This window comes from Plecotus auritus (genome assembly GCF_963455305.1).
Source record: "Plecotus auritus genome assembly, chromosome: 6".
In the NCBI taxonomy this organism is placed as follows: Eukaryota; Metazoa; Chordata; class Mammalia; order Chiroptera; family Vespertilionidae; genus Plecotus; species Plecotus auritus.
In genome coordinates, this window is record NC_137773.1 from 97,370,186 (window position 1) to 97,385,136 (window position 14,951).

General features: G+C 58.3%; 1 protein-coding gene across 4 annotated transcripts; it reads right to left on the bottom strand.

The window, feature by feature from the left end:
• Positions 1 to 995: 995 nt before the first annotated feature.
• CRLF1 (cytokine receptor like factor 1) lies at positions 996 to 14,517 on the bottom strand. Of its 4 annotated transcripts, none has more exons than XM_080675653.1 (9): positions 14,314 to 14,517; positions 9,527 to 9,808; positions 9,086 to 9,215; positions 8,750 to 8,919; positions 7,653 to 7,810; positions 7,404 to 7,572; positions 5,141 to 5,328; positions 5,005 to 5,052; positions 996 to 1,114 (listed from the first exon to the last, which is right to left on the bottom strand). In XM_080675653.1, the coding sequence occupies exons 1-9, from the start codon at positions 14,423 to 14,425 to the stop codon at positions 1,010 to 1,012; spliced, it is 1,362 nt and encodes a 453-aa protein (XP_080531779.1). In that variant the 5' UTR covers positions 14,426 to 14,517; the 3' UTR covers positions 996 to 1,009. The 4 variants fall into 4 exon arrangements, with proteins under 4 accessions (XP_080531779.1, XP_080531782.1, XP_080531781.1 ...); XM_080675655.1 differs by lacking the exon at positions 996 to 1,114 and adding an exon at positions 3,742 to 4,512 and having other exon boundaries at positions 5,005 to 5,047; XM_080675654.1 differs by lacking the exon at positions 996 to 1,114 and adding an exon at positions 3,742 to 4,512.
• Positions 14,518 to 14,951: the final 434 nt, after the last annotated feature.

The window sequence follows — 14,951 nt, forward strand, 5'->3', positions numbered from 1 at the left end:
AGAAGCACTGGGGCCCCACTTGATGATTTTGGAGGGGTAAGCCTTTGTAGTTTTTCACAACTTTGTATGATGCTTCTGCAAATCAGGTGAGGGCTAGATGCCCTGAGAAGGCCATGCTTTCTTGGGACAATTGGGGCTTGGTGTATGTGACAACGCAGGCCTGGAAAATGTCTAATAATAGCTTACCTGCAGTGCTAGCTAATGCTGGAATCTCAGTCACTCCATATCTCAGTTCAGTTTCATCCCTCAAACTACATCCCCCCTCACTTTCTCTGCGCCAGGTCACCACCATCTTAATGATCTTCCCATTTCCACCCCTGGAGAAGGAAGCGTCTCAGCTCAAACTGGTGAATCCAGCAGAAAGCTTGGAGGCCACCTAAGTGCTTAATATGAGGCCCTGTTGGCGTCATCCCTGCCCCAATACTCCTCCCTTCAGATTATGAGGTCTTATCACAGTCGAATAAAGTCATCTGGACCTACTTCTAATGTCAAGCTGCATTGAAATCCCACTCTTGTCACAGCCTTGTGGGACTATATGATGGGATATCAGTTTTGTGTGAGGTCAGTATGTGGATGAAAGGAAATCGGTGTTAACATAGCATAATGAAACGCTACAAATCCAGAGATAGCCTTGCTATGCTATACAAGAGCAAATGAAAGGCAGAACAAGGGTGGGGTGGGGGTAAGGTGTCTGGCCTGAGAAGTCCCAGTCTTCCAGTCTCCCTGCTCGGGGTTTTTTTCCCGTTTGGCCGGCCACTGGCTGAGCTCCAGAGGCCTCCGGACCTACAGGGGGCGCTTATCGCAGCAGAGCAGCCACCCAGGCGTGGCCAGAGCTGAGCAGTCATGATAACCGCCAAGGCCGAGGCTGAGTCTGTGGTCCCCACGGTGCCCGAAACTGGGGCAGTCAGAGGAGACCCAGAGCTCGAGGAACCGACGTGGCCTTGGGTGAGCACGGGGCCCGAGCAGGAACGGGTGCGGGGCGGGTGGTACAGGTTCGGGAGCTCCGGCTTCATGCCCAGCCATGCCCCCTGCTCCGTAGAAAGATGCCCCGATCCGGGCGCTGGTGCAGCGCATCCACCAGTTGCAGGCTGAGCGTGCGCAGGCCTTCCGCCGCCTGGAGGAGTAAGTGGCAGCACTGGGGTCGCAGGGTTCAGTCCCCTTCCTGCTCCGGAGGTAGGCGTGCCCGGGGCCAGAGCTGGGTCCCCGTGCAGCTTGCTGGGGCCCAGGCGGGGTGGGGTTTGCGAGATGACTCAGGGTGTATCTCCACTTCCCCAGATCCCACCCAGCGGGGTGTCTCTCCCTTCCCCAAGCGCAGCGGAGAGTGTCTTGGGTTCCTCTGCAGGAATCATCGTCCTCCACACACGGGTCCAGGGACACTTCGTGGGGGGTAGGGCTTTCAGGTGGCCGATGCGGGTGCAGGGCCTGTGAGCCTGGAGGCGTAGCCTCAGTGCCCACCCTGCCGCAGAGGCCACCACCAGTACCTGCGCAGCGGCCCGCCATACGACTTCCCGAGCTACCGGATCACAGTGCACGAGGTGACCCAGGCCTTCGCCGCTGCCTCCAGGGAGGTGCTGGCGGTGGAGGCCGAGCTGGCCGGCCCTAGAGCGCAGCCGCTGCTCGCGGGCTATGTCCGAAGCCTACAGCAGCTGGAGCAGACACGCCTGTCTACGGTGAGGCCCTGCCCCCTACTCTAAACGTAATCTCTCCCTCGGTGGCCTGCTGGGTCCACTCTGGGCCACGTGGTCGAAAGGCCAGATGATTCCAGTCCCTGTTCCTGGAGTCCCAGACCCACCCCACCTCAATCTTCCACTAAGGCTTCATTTGAGATTCTCCGACCTCCTGGTCTCCACCTGTCCGCAAGGTTTCATTCCAGGTTTTTAGTCCCAGAACATGTCCATCCATCCCAGTCCCTGCTCCCAGAGTAATGCTGTCCTGGATGACCTGCACCCGCCCCCACAACACTCCTCCCCTCTGGCTATTCTTAATGCTTCAGGTCCAGTCCTCAACTCCCTGCATATGGGGCAATGTGGGTTTTTCAGCTCCCCGCCCACCCCCCCTCCAAGTAACCCTAGACCAGCCTTGGGCAAACTACGGCCCGCGGGCCGGATCCGGCTGTTCTATCCGGTTCTCTTGCTCTCCCCTCCGCTCCTTTACTTTGAATTTATATTAGTTCACACAAACACTCCATCCATACTTTTGTTCCGGCCCTCTGGTCCAATTTAAGAACCCATTGTGGCCCTCGAGTAAAAAAGTTTGCCCAGCCAGAACCGGTTTGGCTCAGTGGATAGAGCGTCAGCCTGCGGACTGAAGGGTCCCGGGTTCGATTCCGGTCAAGGGCATGTACATTAGTTGCGGGCACATCCCCAGTGGGAGGTGTGCAGGAGGCAGCTGATCGATGTTTCTCTCTCATCGATGTTTCTAGCTCTCTATCCCTCTTCCTTCCTCTCTGTAAAATATCAATAAAATATATTTAAAAAAAAAAAAAGTTTGCCCACCCCTGCCCTAGACCCTAGCCTAGGTTCTGGACCTACTCCTTCCCTAGAGTTCCAAGGCCTGGGTACTCTGCCTCTATAGCCAATCCTACTGAGATACACTATTCCCAGGCTAAGTCCAGTCAAAGCTACACGCATATCACATTCTACACAGGGATTCCCAGATCACCCACACTTGCTTTGAACATCCCAGTCCTAGTCAAGGTTTCTGGCCTACTTCTACCCTGGGATTATAGCATCCGGAGACCCCAAGACCATGAGGCCCCACCTCCTGTGCCCCTGCAACCAATACCTGGCTGACTGCTAGTCCCACCCCATGCCAAGGTGTGGCCTACCCAGGTCTCTAACTGAATCCCAGGCTCCTCCTGTGCAAAGCACCGCCCTGGTCCCACCCCTTTGCTGTCTTTTCCTGATGTGTGTGGGAGGGCAGGGGTGGCCTCTGCCTGCAGTGATATCCTCCCTGCTGCCTCCCCTCACCCCTGCACCAGGTGGCCCTGCTGCAACTGATGGGGGCACAAGAGCTCACAGGGCAGGAAGACACCCTACAGTTGCACCAGCTGAAGATGAAGTGAGTGCCTCTTCCCAGTGGGCTGGCCATACTAGATTTGCACATGGTCCAGGTGCACACTCCCAACCAAGTATGCCCTAGGGCTGGCACTGTCAGACCCTATGGGTGTGCACACTGAAGTTCACACCTGGTGGTTCCCAGACACACAGCACATTCCCCTAGTGCACACACCCTCCCATTTCCATACCAGACTCACTATTCATTTCTGGGACAGCTACACATCTCAGACACACCAATCCCACTCATGTGGCTGGACTTACAGCTTGGACACGGTCACCCAGACCCCACCAAGGACAAACCTGCACATTTCCTGCCCTCACCCCCCAAACACACCCGTCGAAATGTGCCACAGTCACATTATATACCCTCCTGATGGCACACACCCACCCAAGATGGCCTTTTCTCTCTGCCCACTGTGACCTACAGGCCCACCCCTGCTCCCAGGCACCCAAATGGCCCTCCTGGCTCCTAATGCTACCTAGAAGCTTGGTGGTGGGCAGGAGGGCCCAGGGCTTGCCACAGCCCCCTCAGAGCTGTGCAGTGGAGGCCAATTTGCCCCATCTGGGTTTTATTTATAGTTCCCATCCACTTTTATAGGGTAATTAAAACCATGGAAGCCATCAGCGAGGTTCTCCAGGACCTCAGGTTTGATGCAGAATCTGCTGAGTGATGGTGACTCCCCAGGGACCCGCTGAGGGAGATGGGAAATGAGTCAGGTGGCGCCCAGCTCTGACTGCTAGGCTGGATAAGGTTGAACCTCACCGGGCTGTTGACCCTCCCCCTCCATGAGGTCACCTCACCTCCCCAATAAAGAAACCTTCATCTGCAACTGCTCTACTGTCTCTGCATCTTGAAGTGCTGGGGTGTGTATACCTGTTGAGGGGGCCCACAAGGGCAGGAATGGAGGGTGGAAGACTCCCTCCCCCAAGACTGATGAAACTCTGGTGTTTTCAATCACATTCTCCAAGGAGTTTAGAACCAGATAGTTCCAATCCTGAAGAGAAAGAATCTGAAATTCTGGGAAAATTTCAATTGCAAAGGGTCATTAGAAGTCCTCATGCCTCCCCTACAGTCCCCATCCCAGGCCTCTGTAGCCCCAAACTCACCTTCACAATCAGGGAACCTAAATAGCTAGTTTATTTAAAAAGATTCTTTGGAAGGATTCTGGTGAGGGAATTAATAACTCCTCTTCACCCTCAGCCCTGGTAGGGGTCCTGGGCAGCTTTGCCAACCTTCATACATACACACACCCCACTGGGTGCACCCAAGGGTGGCCTCGCATGGAGGCCAGAGATGTGATCCTTGAAGCTCAAAGTGCCCACTCCAGCTTCTGCCAAGGGTGCCTGGGCACCGTGAGGTGAAGGTATAGAGGTGGCCCAGTCTGGTTGCAGTCCTGGGTCTCCACGAAGCAGGGAGGGCAGCCTCCAGCCCCTAGAGCTTATCTGGCAGCACCTGCAGGCCGAGGTGAAGCCAGACTAAGCAGGGGATGCTACCAGGTGTCAGCACTGCAGAGCAATTTAGGAGCCCCCTTTACCTCCCCCCCAACCCTCCTGCCATTCAGGTCCTGGCCGGCCCTTCCACTTTCATCTGGGTGACTTTGGGCAGGGTACTGCCTCTCCCTGGGCCTTGGTTCCCCATTTAAAAAGTAAAAATATCTATCCCAGGGGAGTGTTCTGCAGATAAAGCCCTTGGCAAAGGCCCAGCATGCAGTAGGCGCTCAAACATGCTAACTTGGACCAGTATGTTCATTCCTGAGGATGACGTTCCACTTTGGACATTTTCAAGGAGTTGGGTGCTTACTAGGTTAAAAGCCACAGGGCCAGGCACATTTGATGCTAAGTAAATGCTGATAAATAAAACAAGAATGAAAGGGGGAGTTCACAACCTCTTGGCCACCCGGAAGGCCCAAGTCTTCCTATAGCCCACCCACCTAGGCCCCCTTACCTCTCGCCGAGCTGCGTCTGCCCGAGGGCAGGATCCCCTCGTCCTGTGCTTGTAAGGAAGGAGGTGGTGTCGGGGGCTGCGCACCCACCTCCCCGCCCCACCCCTCATCCCTTGCCCACGGGTCCCTCCTTCCTACCTGGTTTCGGGTCTTGTGCGACTTCTGCATCCAGGCTCTCCACTGGTCGTAGAGGCGGAAGCTGAGGTTCGAGCAGTACGCGTGCTTCTTGAGCCAGCCCAGGAACTGCTTGAGCTCGCGCCGTACGGGCCCCGAGCTCGGCTCTCCACCCCGCGGTTCGCACGCCCCGCCGCCCGGGCCCGGACGCTCTGTTGGGGGTGAAGCGGCAGCGTTAGGGCGCGCCCGACAGAGGGCGCGCGCGGACAGTGGAGGGAGGGTCCCTGCGCGGTGGACCGCGTTCCCCTCGGGCACCTCCCCCCATTTCCCCGAGACCGCGTCCTCCCCACCGCCCAGCCCAGCTGCGCCCCTGAGGAGGTGGGGGGTAGGGAAAGGAAGGGGCTCCTCCTCCACATCTCCTCCAGGAACCCGATTCCTGTGGTCTGAGCCAGGTGTGAGTGGAAGGGGCTGGGGGAGAAGGTGAGAGGCCAAGGCCAGAGGGATGAGACAGAGCAGGGGGCAGAGAAAGGGAGAGAGATACAGACGCAGAGACTGAGAGATGGGGACAAGGAGAGACAGGAGATGCAGGGAGGACCAAAGCCATGGGGGTCAGCCAAGGAGATTCAGAGGGGGGGGGAGAAAGTGGGGGAACAGGGACACAAAAAGACAAGAAAGACAGACAGAGGGGAAGAGAGTGACAGACAATCCTAAGGAGACAGCCCCTGGGAGTATGAGCCAATGGGACCGGGAGCGGGTGGGAGGGCCAGGTGGGAGGACCGCCTGCGGGTCCAGCTGCTGGACTCCGCCAGCCCTGAACAGGCCGGCGGATAAGGACATCGGCCTCACGTCATAAATAACACAGGGGACCCGCTGACAGGCCCTGGCACGGCCCAGGCCCCTGCTGGCCTCCCCCAGCCTCCCTAGCCTCCTCTGCAGACGCAGCCGCCTGCTGGCTCCCGTGCAAGAATCGCAGGTGCTGGGCACGAGCAGGGGCCAAGGCTCAGCCCCTCCCAGTCATGCTAGCTCCCGCCCATCCCAGAACCTGGAGGGCCCCACAGTGGGGGCTGGGGAGCTGGCTGGAGCTAGGCTCTGCCCCTCCCTGGTTCTGAGACCCTCTCTGGGCCTTGGTTTCCCCATCATCCCAGGAGTGAGCATGGGCCTGATTTTCCAGCAAAATGAGTTTAGATCCCTATATGATCTTGGGGGCTGGCTAAACTTACTGAGGCCAAAGTGACCTCATCTGAGAAAAGGAGGCCTACCTTGGGGTGAAACCATGGGGGGAGCAGGGGAAGGGGGCCTTTGGTAGTGCTCACAATGAGGGCACTTTTCATGGGTTATCATATCTCAATAGTCTGTACAATCGTCTGAGATAGGAGTCATTATCATCCCCACTTTCCAGATGGGTAAGCTGAAGCCAGACATTTCAAGTAACAGATTTCATATCATTTCACAAAGGAGAGAAAGGAGGTCCATGGGCTCAGAGGAACCCCAGATGGCAAGGGGAGCCAGACCCAGGACCCTGATCATTCCCAGCCCCCTACCTGAGTCAGAAGGGGAAGCTGAGGCCCATCAGAGGGAGAGTTGGCAGCCCATCAGCCTGGAAGCAAGGGTCTCACACTCACTTGCCCTTAGGGTCTGGGGAGTGGGTACAGGTTGGTGAAATGGGCCAGTTGGGGATGAGGCAACTTGAAAGACAAGACCCGGCATGAAGGGGCAAGCCTTTGCTAATAGGGGCTGTGGAGCAATGCTAGCTGTGTCCTGTTACATTTTCTAGACCAGTGGTCGGCAAACTGCGGCTCGCGAGCCACATGCGGCTCTTTGGTCCCTTGAGTGTGGCTCTTCCACAAAATACCACGGCCTGGGCGAATCTATTTTGAAGAAGTGGCATTAGAAGAAGTTTAAGTTTAAAAATTTTGGCTCTCCAAAGAAATTTCAATCGTTGTACTGTTGATATTTGGCTCTGTTGACTAATGAGTTTGCCGACCACTGTTCTAGACAATTTTTCTAGGGAATATAGGATATTTTTGTTAAAACATCCTGTTTTTAAATGTCTGCAAGTAGATAAAAAAAAATCTTTGGGTATTTGTGTGTGTGAGCGTGTGTGTGTTTTTTGTTTGTTTTTCAAATAACAAGTGAGAGAAAATAGATCCAGGGGCCAAATTCAGCCCTGGGGCCATCAGTTTGAGACCTTTACTTTCCTGGGAAAACAAATCAAGAAAACAGAAGCCCAAGCCCAGGCTGGTTCAGGGCTGCTCCCATAACCACCCAACCATGTTGGGGTGCTCACCACTGCGGGGGGTGGAGGCAGCCGTAGGGTGGCTCCACTCACTCCAGATCCCTGCCTTCTTGGAGCCGTAGATGCCAAAGGGGTTGCAACGCACTTGCACGAAGTAGACCGTGCCTGGCTTCAGGCCCGCCAGGCGGCACGAAGTCTGATTGCTCACGTCGTCCACCACCTGGGCGGCAAGAGCAGGGTCAGAGGCCAGGGCAGGGGGCCAGGGCGGGGGCGGGGGCGGGGGCGGGGCGGGGCGGACACCTTCCAATCCACACTATCCTCCACGCGGTAGCGGATCTGGTACTTGGCTTGGAAGAGGAAGTCCTTGAGGGCGGGCGGGGAAACCCAGCGCACGCTCAGCTGGTCCTCCAGGCCCCCAACTCGGCTCACGTGCACATCGGGCGGGGGATCGGTGGTCACTGCCAGGCGGGGTGGAACAGGGCTTAGTCATGGGCCCCTTTGACCTGGCTGGCCCCTGTCTGGGTTCAAATCCCAGAGCATGTGGCTTAGGTGGCACCTGCTTCCGTTCTCCTCCCCCACTCACCCCCTCGAGGATGGTGGATTACATTAGACAATATTCAGGAAACACTCAGCGCCTAGAAGCACTCAATTAATGTTAGCTGTTATCACCATTATTATCTGTGACAGGAGAAACATAATCTATCTTCAGGGAGTTCTGTAAAAGCAGACACTGCCTGGTCGATGATATTATTATTATTATTCCCAGGAGGCCAGGGGACCATCACCACACACCTCCGGCACCGTCCCACTTTACAAAGGTCCTCAGTATGCTGGGTGCAGAGGGACAACTGAAGCTGAGAACATGCCCACCGCAGCTTCAAAACTTAAGGAAGCGAAGCGGGAAGGCTGGGGTGGGGGTGGCTCCAAGCCAGGATGGATCTGGGATCCTTCTGGGAGCCCTGTGGGAAGCAGGGAGAACTGGCTCTCTCCCTGAGGCCTTGGTGAGGGGCCGAATGGGTTAAGACACAGGCCTGCTCAGGGCTGAGAAACACCCTAATTAGATTAAGCCCAATTCTGCTGCAGATCATCCATTTCCTGCCTCCTGTCTGCCCCCCCACCCCACCCCAGCTCCAGACTGTGGCTTCCTGGGGTGCCTCAGACCTGGACAGCCCCTCCCAGCTGGGGAGTGAGGGCCCTCTGGCACACCTGGGCTTCGAGGAGGAGGGGGCCAGGCCAGGTGTTCTCAGCGGAGTGGAACTATCCTGGCTGATTCAGGGGGCTAGAGACTGATGGGTACTCCCTGTCCCAATCAGCAGGTTTGGACCAGAGATGCAGCCATGACTGGGCTTGCAGGGTGGGGGTGGGGGAGGGGGGATCCCCCCTGGGAGGTGCCTCACCCACATCCAGGATGTCCAGTGTGAGCACATCTGAGCGGGCCGAGCCCAGCCTGTTGGTGGCTTCCACCCAGATCTCGTAGGGGGTAAAGAGGGCCAGGTCCTTGGGGATGTGGCAGGAGTGGGGTCCCACCGTGTGGTATTCCTCACATGTGTTGTCCTGCCCATACCACCTGTGGGGGTAGGGGGGGTGAGGACACATGAGGGTCCCTTAGGGGCCTCAGGCCTCACTAGGGCAGTCCCAGAGTACAGACAGAACACTGAGCTCAGAGGCCAGCTAGGCTTGGCAAATGCCTCACAGCCAGGCTGAGATACATGTCACCGAGGGCCATCACCAACCTCAGCTTGTACTTCAGGGAGTAGTTCGTGTGGAGGAAGGTCTCCCCATGGGCCCCCGGTGTCCAGCGGCATGTCAGGTCCTTCATGTTCTTGGACCAGCAACTGATGTTGAAGGGTTTCTCTGGGGGCACTGAGGAGAGGGTGCAGGGGCTGAGGGTCTGGACTAGCTGTGGATAGGCAGAGGAGCTGCTGGTCGCCAGCCAGCCCCACCTCCGAGTGGAAGGAGGGCTGACAGTGGATGTTGGCATGACCCCTTGTGTGAGTTCTCTTGGGGACCATTGGGGGAGGGTCTCCAGGCTTTCATTCCCACCCAAAAGCCCATACCTCTCAAGTGTGCATGCCCACCATCCAGCCCTGGGCCAGAGGGCCCATGATCCATGCCCCTTTAGGGGGAGATGCTGCTCCCAAAAGCTACCCCTGAGCGTCCTGGGGGCCACTTACGGCCAACATAGAGGCAGGAGCCCGCTAGGATGCTGCCGTCTTGAGCGTGGCACACGAGGTTGTCCCCCGACTGCTGCCTGGATCCGTTGAGGTTGGCCAAGGCGAGGGCCAGGGTGGAGGCGTTGAGTATGCGGGAGAGCTCGGGGGGCAGGCGGCGCCCATTTAGGGTCCAGTAGAGGCCCTCTGCAGTAGGGCCCTGCGGATCCCCGTGCACTGAGCACGTGGCCTGCAGGGAGGAGCCGATGAGGAGTGTGGGGTCCTGGGGACTGATCACAGCTGTGTCTGGGGTCAGAGAAGAGGGCCTATCAGGCCTGGGATAGAGCTGCCCTGAGACCACCATGCTAGGACCAGGATTCATACAAGCCTACAAAGGAGTTCTTTCCTATTACTCCCCTTTTACAGATAAGGAAACTGAGGTTCAGTGACAATTCATTCAAGCCACTTCATCACTGACCAACTCAAGGTTCTGAGTGGTTACAAACCTCAGACAGAAATGCCCACTCACATTCAAGTCATTCTTGCTCTGCATATAGTTCTGGAAAACCCTACACTTTGCTTTAAAATTTTTTTAATTTTAGGCCTAAGGGTCTCCCACACAGTAGGGGGGATTCCCTATGAAAATCCTGCTCTTTTATAGATTAACAAACAACAACAAGGCTCTGAGAGATTAAGCCCCCTGCCTAAAGTCACTGACTGAGAGAAGGGCATACTATTCAAACTCACATTTGTCTGTCTTCAAAGTCCTACTCTGGGTTGGAATGGAAGGTGGCTGGGCAAATTCTAGACCCCCAACCACCATTCAAAGGGACTTGACTCAGTCCCTTAACTCAATCTGTCCTTTGACTCATTTTTCCAAATCTGAAAAATGGGAACAAGAAAGTTCCTGGTCCCCGAGTCCATTATGATGATTAGATTCTGGAAAATGACTTCCTAAACTGGGTTCTGTGAGCTGGGTGCTGAGCACTGGGCCTCAGGGACGAAGTGACTGATGCCTCCCCTCCAGGGCTCCCATTTCTGGAAATCAGAGCCTAAGAGGAGATTGTTTTACCCACAGGGAAACCAAGAGCCAGAGAAGGGGGTGGGTACTTACAGTCCAAGCCCCTGAAACCCTTCCCTGAGTCTCAGTCTCTCTAGCTGGGAAGTAGGCATCAAAGTATCAAACACATGCAGTTGTTTGAAAGGAGTGAAAATATTGTCGTCAGAACAGCCCTGTGGGACCTTTAAGCCAGGTTGACCTGGGTTCGAATGCCCTCAGCTCGCTGTGGAAATTGGGTCCAGGCACTTTACAACTCTGAGTCTCTGGGAAGGAACCTCTCTCTCCACCAAGAGCAGTTAGTTGTGAAGACCCATTCACTCACTTGTTCAATCCTTCCTTTTTTGATCACCCACAGTGTGCCAGGAGCTGGGGGCACCATGGTGACCAAGATACCCAAGACTCCGGCCCTTGTGGACCTTGGATCCAAGAGAGCAGCAGGAAAAATAGAAAATACAAATAAATATCTAAGAGAATAAATTAGGATAAAGTAAGTAAAGCACCAGTCTTTAGTGCAGCTCAATGGCCCAGGAGGCCTGTCTAGGGAGGTGGCATTTGAGCTGAGACCTGAATAAAGTGAAAGAAGTAGCCATGAAAATATGTAGGAGAGAGTATCCAGGCAGGGGAGCAGCAAGTACAAAAGTCCTGGGGCAAAAATAGTAGGAAATGAGGTCTGGGAGGTCAGCAGGGGACTGACTGGCAGGGAGTATTCCTGGGTTCTGAAGTGGGTGGTGGTGGGGGGGTGATTAACATTTTTAAAAGATCCCCAAGCAACTGTAAGAAGGGACTGCAGGGGAGCAGAGGGGCAGAGGGGAGAGCAGCCCAGCTTCCTTGAGATGGCAGCCAAGGACAGGATGATCCTGGCCCCCTGGGATGCCCCCTCCTCCCCCCACCCCACACTCAAAGCCAGCGGCTGCCTTGTGTTGGCCTTCACTGCCCCAGATGGGAGAGATGGGGTAGACATGGTTCCAGGGGCCAGCTCTGTCAATTTTCTGGGGCAAACTTGGCTTGAAGGCCATGTCTTGCTAGAGCCTAGAATCACAGTTGCGTTTGAGGCTTGGCCCAGGGCTCTCCGGAGGTCTCAGCATCCGTGCGAAGGAGCTGGCTGAGCGGGCCAGAGCCGAGGAGGCGGGGTTGGGGGGGGCAGGGGGCCACCCGCCCCGGAGGTCCCAGGCAGCCAGCCGCTAGCTAATTCGGAATTCCTCCGGCATGAACTCGGGCGTGCCAGCATCTCTGCCCCGGCCCACCCACCACTTCCTGCCTGCCCCCACCCCCAGCAGGGTGGGAGGCAGGGGCAGGCCAGGCCTGCCCAGACCCAGACCCACTCTCAGTCCTCGGGGAATGGGTTACATCCCTCCTGCATCCTCCCCCCGCCCCCATATTCACAGCCTGGTCAGGAAAGGGCTTTCTGGGGGGTCCTGGCCAGGGGGCATTGCCCCTCTGCCACACCCGCCTGGCCTGAACTAGTGTTGCCCGCCTGCCAGCAGCTGCAGCTGCCCTCCAAGGGCTGGGCGGGGGACGGGGCGAGAGGGCAAGGCCAGGCGGGCCTGGACAGGCCAACCTCCCTTCCCCCCTCACCCCCCCACCCCCGCCCCGCAGCTCCAGTAGGAAAGGTCAGAGGGAGGCCTTCTCCTCCTGGGATGTGGGTGCCAATTCCAGCTGGAGCACCTGGGCAATGGTTTTTCCCTCTCCAGTTCTCAGTTTCCTCTTCCATAAAATGGGAGGAAAATATATTCTACCTGCTGGGGAGATTAATGAGATGAGATCAAGAGGTCCAAAGTGCCTAGGAACTATTAGGATTAAAGCCCCTCCCAACTCTGGGGTCCAGGCTGGCTCCGCACTCTCCAAATAATGGGCCAAGGCACTCAGGACCGGGCTGCACACATTCTGCGAGGAATAGCCCATGAGGTTGGGGGCCCCTTGGCCTGATTTGGGGGCCTCCTAGAAGGCTCCCCAAAGCAGATCCCTGGGCTAGTCTTTTGGACAGCCTTCCCACCCTACATCCCTGTCTCCATGCCGTTCCCGCAGAGCTGAGGCCTTTAAAAGTTTTTTCCTTCCCAATCTGGAGCCACTGCTGTTATTAAAAAGGAACACCATGTGTTTTAAAAGGGAAAAGTGTGAGATTCTCTGCAAGCAATACAGGAGGGTGGCCTCCATCCTGGAGTCCCTACAGAGGTCCCCATCTCCCATCCCACTGGTACCTGCTGACACTTTACAACCCACCTGCCTGCTGGTCTGGTCAGGTGCTAAGACACACCGTAAGTAGAAACATATTGCCAAGGTGTGAGAATCTTTTATTTAATTTCTTCCCCTTAAAGAAAAAACTCACGCACAACACCTCTTTCCCCCCCCCCCCCCCCCCACTTTCCCTGCTGCTCTACAGGCTGGGAAACAAAGCCTGCCATGAACACTGGCACTCAGGGCATCAGGGACCTGGGGAGGGCCTGGGGCAGCCGCTCACCTGCCCAGGCAATCTGGACTGCCGGGTTTTCAGCAAATTCCCCTAGAGGGTGCCCAGACCCTGCCCTCTCTGGAGGAGCACTGCAGTGAGCCTGCAGATAGCTCTTTGCAGTGTGGGGCGACCTGGCAGCAGTGTGTGTCCATCTGGGGCAACCTGTGTGTGTGGATGGATGTGTGGAGTGACTATGCGTGTCCAGGGCAACTGTGCCTGTGTATGTGTTCCTGTGTTATATTCCTTAAGGAATAAATGTGTGACCATGAAAGTGTGTGTGCCAGGGATGGAATGTGTGTGTGCCCCGATGGTGTGCGAATGTGCATCTGGGATGCAGTGTGTGCGTCTGAGGGCGAGGGTGATGGGCCACAAGCCAGTGTGTCTTTGTGTGTCTCTGGGTGTGTCCTAGAATGGGTCTGGATATAGACTGTGTCCTGGAGGGGGTATGCATGTTGTGGAGGACAGAGAGTGCTTGCGGCAGGCCAAGAGCTCCCGTCGGGGGCGGGGGTCTTGGCCTGCCAGGCTGTGGGTTTGCGAGGAGGGAGAGGGGGGCCCACCCAAGGCTGGGCCCGCGGTGCCCGGACTCACTGGCTCCCGATTCCTCACCCCACTGGCTCACAAAGATTTCTCTCGCTGGAGGCTACCAGCCTGGCGCAGCCGGGCCGGGAACGGTTCTGAGCGGACCCGGTGGCTGAAACTCCGTGGACCCCCGCGAGCAATGTCCCGCTGGGGGAGGGCAGCGGCGCCGGCCCGCGGAGAGGCGCGTCCCCGGGGACCCCGGGCCGCGCGCCAGGCGGCCAGAGCCGCCCCCTCCCGCCCCGCCTTCCTCGCGGGGCTCATCCCTCCACCGGGGGCGGGAGGGGGGTGCTCGGGGCCGGCACCCAGCGCATTTTCCGCGTGCGCCCCCGCCCAGGATCCGTGCCCCGCGGTCTCCGCGGCTTGGAGTCTGCGGACGCTGCTGCGTGCGCCCGCCGAGTCCCAGCATGCAGAGGGTCCCAGTACGCGGGCCCCCCAAACTCCGGGGGCCCGGCCGGGCGTCTGGGGCCGGGCCGGACGTCCTCGGCCCGGCGGCCCAGGTAAGGCCTCGGGCGCGAAAGCTGGACCCTCGGGCCAGTGGACTTCTGCGCTGTGCGCCCCGCAGGTGAGGGCGCCCCGAGGGCCGTGCCGGGGGCGCCTTCCTTTGTTCCCGGGCCGTCCAGGTGGCGCCTGCGCTCCCTTCCCTCCCGCCCCCCCCGCGGTTCCCCCCAGGGCTCACGCTCTCCGCCCAGGCGGGAAGGGGGGAGCAGGGCGCTGGGTACTCACGGGCTCCTGATCCGTCTCGCGGAGCCCCGAGGACGCAGAGAAGCAGTAGGGGCAGCAGCGGCGGCGGCCGCCGCGCGGATTGGGCGGCGGGGCCCAGGCGGCCGGCGGGCATGGGGCCGGCGCTGCCGGGGGCGCGCGGCGGGCAGCGGCGGCGCGGGGCACGGGAGGGCGAGGACTGGGCAGCCCGCACGTCTCTGGGCGCGGGCGCGGAGGCCAGAGCAAGTCTGAGCAGCCGAATTGACAAGGCGCTAATGCGCCGCTGGCCCCGCCCGGCCCCGCCCCCGGCCCGGGGTGGGGGGGAGTGGCGGCCCCGCACCGGCTTCTCCGCCGCCCGCCTGCCCGCGGGCACCGCGCGCCCCACCCGTCCGGCCTCCGCCCTGCCGCACACCGCGCGCTCTCTGTCCCGCGGCCCAGAACCCCCCTCCCGCCCAACCCCTACCGGCCTGGGACCTTCCATTCGAACCCAGCCAGTTTTAGGTTCCCCACCCCACCCCCAGTGTAGGACCTGGCGCCCCCACTCCGTTTCCATATTCCCGCACACTTCTCTGCACCCTGCTCTCAGCCTTGTGCCCCTTCAGTGTCCCCTGTGGCCCTCAGCCCTGGCCGCTCCTGTCCCTGCAATCGTATGTTTCAGCCTG

Excerpts from the sequence above, each read along its gene's own strand:
- CRLF1 (XM_080675653.1), bottom strand. The coding sequence starts at position 14,425 with ATGCCCGCCGGCCGCCTGGGCCCCGCCGCCCAATCCGCGCGGCGGCCG. Across the intron at positions 8,920-9,085 it reads TCCCTGAAGTACAAGCTGAG|GTGGTATGGGCAGGACAACA; the intron begins GTTGGTGATGGC and ends CTACCCCCACAG. Across the intron at positions 7,573-7,652 it reads AGGATAGTGTGGATTGGAAG|GTGGTGGACGACGTGAGCAA; the intron begins GTGTCCGCCCCG and ends CTTGCCGCCCAG.